This window comes from Hippocampus zosterae, chromosome 3 (genome assembly GCF_025434085.1).
Source record: "Hippocampus zosterae strain Florida chromosome 3, ASM2543408v3, whole genome shotgun sequence".
In the NCBI taxonomy this organism is placed as follows: Eukaryota; Metazoa; Chordata; class Actinopteri; order Syngnathiformes; family Syngnathidae; genus Hippocampus; species Hippocampus zosterae.
In genome coordinates, this window is record NC_067453.1 from 6706409 (window position 1) to 6714490 (window position 8082).

At 43.8% G+C, this 8082-nt stretch overlaps 1 protein-coding gene across 1 annotated transcript; it reads left to right on the plus strand.

Moving 5' to 3' along the window:
• Positions 1–696: 696 nt before the first annotated feature.
• On the plus strand, positions 697–7733 carry bhlhe41 (basic helix-loop-helix family, member e41). The gene is made up of 5 exons (XM_052060946.1): positions 697–925; positions 1021–1087; positions 1196–1303; positions 1403–1514; positions 3815–7733. Exons 1-5 carry the CDS (start codon positions 864–866, stop codon positions 4702–4704), a joined length of 1239 nt encoding a protein of 412 aa, XP_051916906.1. The 5' UTR covers positions 697–863; the 3' UTR covers positions 4705–7733.
• The last annotated feature ends 349 nt before the right edge of the window (positions 7734–8082 follow it).

Below are 8082 nucleotides of genomic sequence, written 5' to 3' on the forward strand. Positions count from 1 at the left end.
AAAAAACAATGTGTCAACAAGTCACTTATGGTGGTTGTTTTTCCAAATCCACAACTAAGTGGAGGAGATGTAATGTTTAAAGTATACGTGACCCGAAGGCATCTTAATTGATTTCATTTGAAACTTTCATCAAGTATGTGCTTGTTTAAATGAATACAGTCTCAAAATGATTTTTAGGCCCCAGCTGTTTGCTCACTGGCTGTGGCCGTTGTTCACACACGCACACACGCTCACACACACGCACACACACACACAGGCACGCACGCGCACACACACACGCACGCGCACACACAGGCACGCACGCGCACACACACGCACGCACACACACACACAGGCACGCACACACGCACACGCACACGCGCACGCACACACGCACACGCACGCACACACGCACACACGCACACACACACGCACGCACGCGCACACACACACTCACACACGCACGCACACACGCACACATACACACGCGCGCACGCACGCGCACACACACACACGCACACGATCTCTCGCTCTCACTCTCTCTCTCTCTGGGCAGGTTTCAGCGGACTTTGTGCCGTCGTGCGAGTACACGTGAGTAGAAGCCGTTCCCTTCCCTCGCTGGGTCGCGCGTGCGCTCTTGCAGGCCACGGCGGCTTTGCGAAGTGGCCGCGGCATGGAGGGAGGGGTTGGGTGAGTCTGTGCTGGGGGGGAGGGGGTTAGCTGGGGCGGAGAGACACATCAGCCGCGGAGGGGGAAGTGGAGGTATCAGTGTGAGGCGGCACAGCTCTAAGCAGAAGACACGCACACCGTGTCCACCCACCATCAGCCGCGCGCCTCGTGGAATAACAAACGTTTGTGCCAAGGAAAGCTGCAGGAGACATCTGATGGATGAAAGAAGAGCGCATTTACAGGAAAGACACTTCATGGAGCGCGCAGACTTTTTGGGGTGAGCGTGTTTTAAACTCTTTCGCGAAGACTTAAAAAAAACAACAACAACAAAAAACAATGTTTTACCGGACACTCTTCCCACTTGTACTTTAGGGTAGACTACCCCTCTCTGTACATGTGCAAACCCAAAAGGGGACTAAAGCGGGAGGATGGCGGCAAGGTGTGGAATTGGAAACATTTCCGAACGTTTGACTTCATTGTTTACTTTTGTTGTAATCGCCATTACGTAACTTTGAAACACACGTATCGCATTTTCTGTTGTCCACAGGACGCTTATAAATTACCACACCGTTTGATAGAGAAGAAGAGGAGAGACCGAATCAATGAATGTATTGGTCAGCTGAAGGATCTGCTGCCGGAGCATTTAAAGCTGTCGGTAAGATCACGATTTTGAAAAGAAAAAGGATGCTGAAAAGTTTCGGTTGCGTGAAGGGATTTTTTTTAACAATCAGACTTGCGTTTTTTGTCCATGCAGACGCTGGGTCATTTGGAGAAGGCAGTTGTTCTGGAATTAACTCTGAAACATTTAAACGCATTGACTGCGGTGACGGAGCAGCAGCACCAGAAGATCATTGCTCTCCAGAACGGTAAGATCAACAAGCTTCATCAAACCGTATCTATATTTACGTAGGTGTGGTGAAAGCGCACGCATAGTGGAAAAAAACAAATATCACTTGCACGCACGGGCGCGCTTCCGAGTGCGGCAGACACGCACGTGCGCTGACAGTTGTCGATCACGTGCCGTGTTTTTTTTTTTTTTTTTTTTTAATCTTTTGTTGTAAGTTGCACTTCGTATCGAACTTTACCTTCATGATTGCGTCCTGATCTTGTCGTAATTCCGACAATTTCAGGGCAAATTGGACTCGTTTTGAAATGTGACCAAAATATAAAAATAAAAATAAAAATAAATACATTTTAAGAAATCCTTGAAATTCGGTGACTTTTCCGAAACACAAAAAGGCCCAAAATTAGATTTAAGAAAAAAAAATGTCATTCTTTTGTACAGGTGCTACAAAGTTTATGTACACTGATTTTGTTCTAGCTCTATGTGACCCTTAGCTACTAAAACAAGATTTACTGGTGCATGGAGAAAAATGCTGGCAGTGGTGTTAAAATAGAAAAATGTGAAACTGTTCTTGTCATACATTTTATGGGACAGTTGGCAGTGTTCAAAAGGGAGCTTGAAACAGTCCTATTGGGAACTGTCTGTGTACCCCACACCTCTCAGCTTTCTGCAATGAAGTACTTAATTTGATTGTGTGCATTGTTTGCACATGATTAAAATGTAGTAAGATGATGTAATCTTAAGAATAATGGATAATACTGTATATAGGAGAGGCTCCAGCGTGCTCACAACCCTATTGAGAATCAATGGTTCAGATGGCAGATGGATCATGTTAGTTTAACACAATGTATACACGTGTTAACAATGTACATGTACAAATTAAATCAATTCAAAGGATTTTTCCTTCGGTGGCACGGTGGGCGACTGGTTAGAACGTCGGCCTCACAGTGCAGAGGTGCAGGGTTCGATTCCGGCTACGGCCTTCCCGTGGGGAGTTTGTATGTTCTCTCCGTTTCTGTGTGGGTTTTCTCCGGGGACTCCGGTTTAACTCCCGCATTCCAAAAACATGCATGGGAGGCTATTGGAACCCCGCATACTGCCCGAAGACAACTGGGATGGGTTCCAGCACACCTGCGACCCATGTGAGGATAAACGGATTGGAAAATGGATTGATGGACTTTTCTTTCAGTGTATAGAAACATGCACTTGATGGTCTTTGAAGGGTCATGGGGGGGGGGATCATTTGTGGAAGGATTGTTCATAGCCACCATGATGTCGTCCACATCTTCAAAAGTCGTCACTTGGACGACCCCCTTGAGCTTGAACGCTCAGGGAATTGTGAGCAGGAGAGTTGTCATGTCAACTCTTGCCTCTTCTTGTGCACTGAACAAAGCAAACGCTGCAGGATCTCTTTGAGGATGTGCTGTTTGATTGTCTGGCCCACATTGAAGGGGAAAGATTGAAAGTTTGGTTTTAAACTTGATGTGATGTTTTTTTGTATTCACAAATAAGTGGTGCTTAAAAATTACTTTGCCATTTTTGAGAAACAATAATTAGTGAAGAAAGTCCTCCAGATTTTCCCGCAATTTCGGATTTCAAATTTTCATGAAAATTCCTCTGGAAAATTGAGGAAAAATTCCCCAAAAGTAATCTGGATATTAGTTGACAACATTTAACGAACACGCATTTGAGTTTGTTGTTTTGCTTTCACGAGCGTAGCAATGTTGAGGCACTTACACTAGTAACAATAACACCAAAATCAATCATCAATCAAAATTCTAAATTTCCGCGACAACGGAAGCCACAAAGGGTGCACGTGTGCACACAAAAGGCAGATTAATCATTGAATGTCCAGTATTTGAATAGCGTTTTGTGTAAACTAATTCATGCGTGATTGGCCAGGTACGGCCCCAGTGCAATGTTCAAACTTGTAGAAAGGCAAGCTGACATATGTGCAATAGATGCCAGTGTTAAGAACACGTTCAAGTGGTTATGACTTGAGGAAAAGGACTTGAACGGAGATTTTTGGTCCGATTACATTAGAAAGGTGGACAAACCTGGTAAGTCAGTTAAAATCACACATTTATATGTGTGTGTGTGTGTGTATAAATATATATATATATATATATATATATATAGGCTCGCATTTGTATTTAGACGAAAGTCCACCTTAATCTCTGAATAATTAAGGATTATTCATCCAGGAATTCACTTTCAAAACAGTTGTAGAGAATCTACAAGATATTCTTAGCAGGAATATACCATGTATGCAAAGAAAATGAAGGGCATGAGTGTTAAACATGATTCTTTTTCTTTCATCAGGGGACAGGTTGATGAAGTCTTCCATTCACACCAATGCAGAAGCCTTCCATTCTGGTTTCCAAACATGTGTCAAAGAAGTCCTGCAATACCTGAGCCAGTTTGAGAACTGGTCGGCGCAAGAGCAGAGCGGCACCCAGCTCGTCCAGCACCTTCACAAGGTCCTGGCTCGGGTCCAGTCCGGCTCACTTCTCCCCCAGCAGCAGCAGCAGCTCCCCACGGCTGTCTCACCAGATGGTCTTAAAGCTGACAACCAGGCCAACTGCGTCCCAGTCATCCAGAGGACCCAAGGTGGGGATCTGACCGAGAATGACACAGACACGGACAGTGGCTACGGGGGTGAGGGGGGCAAGGACAAAGAGTGTGAGCACAGCAACACCTTGCAAGCGGCCAAAGGTGTGAAAATCAAGCAGGAGTTAGGAGACAATCGCCCTGCCAAGAAGCCAAAGATGAACTGGTCCGGTAATGGCTCTGGGGCCGCCGATGTGGCGTTCATGAACTCTCTGATGGGATTAACCGGAGTGGGACAGCAGACGCCAATTTGCATGCCTTTCTACTTCATCAACCCATCAGCGGCTGCCTCGTACATGCCTCTTTTCGATAAAAGCAACATGGAAAAGAGCATGTACCCGGCGGCGGCCCTGGCCTCTCCTTTCCCCTGGCTGTACCCCGCCCAAGCATCTGCAGCTGCGGCCTTCCCGGGCTTGTCTGCCCACGTGGGCGCTTCGTCTCCGTGCAAGGACCCCCAAATCGCAGACGACGTCGACCCTCGCGATGGCGAGATGAGCTCACCTGATGAACGTGAGGAGACTCCCACGAGTGATGAAGGTGACGATGACGATGAGAGTGGGATTCACCGGCCGTGTGACCAGTTGGCCGTCTGTCAAAGCTAACTTTTCCGGGTCGGGTCACCCTGGAGGCCATGCACTCTCTTATTCGATGCGTTTGTTGTGTGAATGCTGAGCGTCAAGCACCCCTAACTTTATTATTATTATTATTATGATTATTATTGCAGCTTGCGTGCTCTTCCGATACTGCGTCCATCTCCCACGTTGCATAATCATGCATATTTGGTTAATCTAACACGGTATTTTCCATACAATAAAACCCCCTGGTGGGACAAGCCTGTATTAATAGCGTAAAATGGAATATTGTATGCTCCCAAAACACTTTAAAATCATCCTAAAAAAACAAACCAGACTAAAAACAAGCTGGTCCAGGAGTCAAGATTTGTAACTTCACCAATACTTCTTTGAGAGCGCTTACTACTCCAGTGAATCTGGCTCACTGGAGTAGGCTTTGGTGTTATCTTGTGGTTTTTGTACAAAGAGCAGCAAATAGGCAAGTTTTATTTTTATTTTTTCTCCCTCCACAGGTAGATAAGATTAGATTCCACAAAATGCCAAGTTATGATCTTGTGAATGGCAATTCACCAACAAGCAGGGTTTCACTGGCTTTGTGAATGTAACATTGTCTGTCTATTTGGCTCCTGGGATCTCTTGCCCAAAGTTAACTGACATGTCCTCTAGCACACTTGCAACCCTAATGAAAATGATGCATTATTATTATTATTATCTAGCCACTGAATGTGGCACTCTTTCTGAATGAATTTGCAATTGTTTTTTTCCCCCCATATACTGGAACTTTTTTGATGAGGCAACAAAGATCATCACTCTTACTGATTGACATGGCTGAACACTCACGGGTTTTTCGTTCTGTAACAAGATTCCGATTTTTTATGTCACATATGTTATGCAAAATCAAAAATGCCACATCATATCACAAGCTTTCGTTAACAACATTTACAGAGTGTGAAGCGAGCTGTACCAATCAAGTTTACACTAGCTATGTAAATTGGATTTTTACAATAATTTGCAAATATTAAAATATTTGCAAATGTGCCTGTGGTAAAAAAGCAAAATGTGTTGAACTACACGCGTGCAGTCAATGAATGTGGCCAAGAACTTTGCAAATATCCACACTAATGTCCTAATTCAGCTCCAACAGCTAGCGTAATCTGTTTCCTCCTTGACAACAGGCCCATGTTATTTGTGGTTAAAAAAAAAAGCCAGATTATCTGTGGCACCTCAAAGTATTTCTCCAAAAAAAAACCCACCCGGGGGCACCGTTGTCCTATTGCAGGGAGCCAGTTATGTGCACGAGGGTCAAGCGCACGGTGTGCGGTTGTGTAGCCGACTGTGTTTTTCTTCACGGATGTCCAGTTCAGTTGCGTTCTGCCGCATGGCTCTGTGTGCGGCTGGTCTAAATGTCCAGTCATATTGCTCTGATATAATTCCCAAGGAGGTGTGCTTGCACAGAATGTTGCACTGTGATACATTAAGAAGTTAGTTAGTCCTCCGTTACATCTCTCAGCATTCACACAATTTGTGAGGCAATGGCAATTTCTGAGGATGTGGACAAATGTCAATGATATGGGTCGACGGAGGAGATTTTTGTGTATTATAGCTAGCCACCTTGCCGGAACACTTCTGACAGCGTGTGCCTTTTGCACTTAAGCTAGATTCATTCATCTGAATGCTCATCGACGATGATTGGCATAAACGCAGCAAAACTGTTGTGTTGCACTGCAGTTTGTTTTGTATTCGCTTTGATAAAGTATTCTCAAATGGCAGCATTGATGCCACATTTTGAGTACTACAAGTGCAAATGCGCAGTTTCCCAATCAGCGAGTCTCCTTGGATGTGAGACGTCACAAAGACGTCTGCCAAGGTTTGGAACATCTCGCTGTGTCTGCTCGGAGTGTAAATATTCAAACCCGGATGATAGTCAGGTTAATCGCGATGTAAATGTGCACTAGTTGGCCTAGATGACAATACCTCACCCCCATCTTTTTGCACGGGGTACTTGGAGATATCACAGTTCTTTTTGAAACACAAGAATTATCACACACACGAAAATCGCCATCTAAAATCAATCAAAATGAAGAATCGTTATATTTGATCCAAAATCAGTCATGTGTAGGCTCATCCAAGTCCTTAACTGAGTTTTTGGAGAAGCCTTTCCTCCAGAACAGGCTGCATAGCCAGCGTATTGTCGGTCTCCCAAGTGAGGCATTTCTGTATTGAAATGCAGAGGCCCTTATTTCCAGGAAGCAATGTAGGATAGCACCTTATAAGATCTTCAGTATTGAATGTACCTGTATTTTCCAAGCTGTTAACCTTTTGTATGTAGGAAGAGTGTTCCTCTCTGAGATGTGAAGTGCACTTTTTTTCTGCTTTTACTCACAACCCCACCAACCCAAAAAAGTCGTGCGTTCCATAAAAAGCCAATCACTGTAATTGACCTTTTGTGTTGTTGATGTATTGTTGCCTTGAATCAAACGCGTGATTTCAAGTCAAACCAGGGTCAGCTGTCACATTCGCAATGACTTCAAGCAACGGAGTGAGAATTCTGTCATCCGCCCAATTTAGCAATTATCCGTTTGTAATTGTTTGGATCGGAAGCAGCTCTCAGAGCTCCCACTGCTTCTGTTATTACTACATTATGTAAAATGAAAAAAATGGAAAAAAAAATCTGCAACAGCTGTGTTCACATGACTGTCATTTGAGATCAATTCCTGCAACTTCAGTGATGTTAAGCTTTAAAAAAAAAATAATAATAATCACATTTGATTGACTACCCATGATTTACTTTGTATTTTCCAAACACGATGTTGCTTTTGTAGTTTTCTTAAGCTGGTATAGCCTCAAGTTGGTCATCAACTGTTATAGAAAGTGGCATGTATGTCTGTAAATACTTTGGTGAATGTACTATAACATGTCTGTCAACGTTGTAGAAATCGATGGATTTTTTTTTTTGGATGGAAAAAAAATCCCCATCAGTTGTTGCACATTTTGTTGCTTTACACGTTATGCTGTTATAAATTATTGCTGATAAATTGAAAAATAAACATGTAAATGTGGCACATTTTCCTCATTAAACAGAATGTGTGGTGATCATGAAGGTGATTTTACAGGGTGTGTGAAGCCCAAAATCCTGAATGCAATTTAAAAGTTGGCACCCAAGTACAGTCCTCGACAGACATGTTGAATAATGAAATGGAGTCAAGCAGCTCCACTCAAGATGACAGGTCATGCCTGAGGAATGTACAGTAAGCAGTAAGCCTTGGCTTTGAACTCATGTCATGTGACAGAAGGATAAAAATAGGGAGCCCCTAAGGGGACATGGAAGGAAAAAAAAACTTCGCGAGATCTCGCAAAGTAATGCGAGATCCCGCAAAGTAATGCGAGATCTCGCAAAGAAAGATTGCG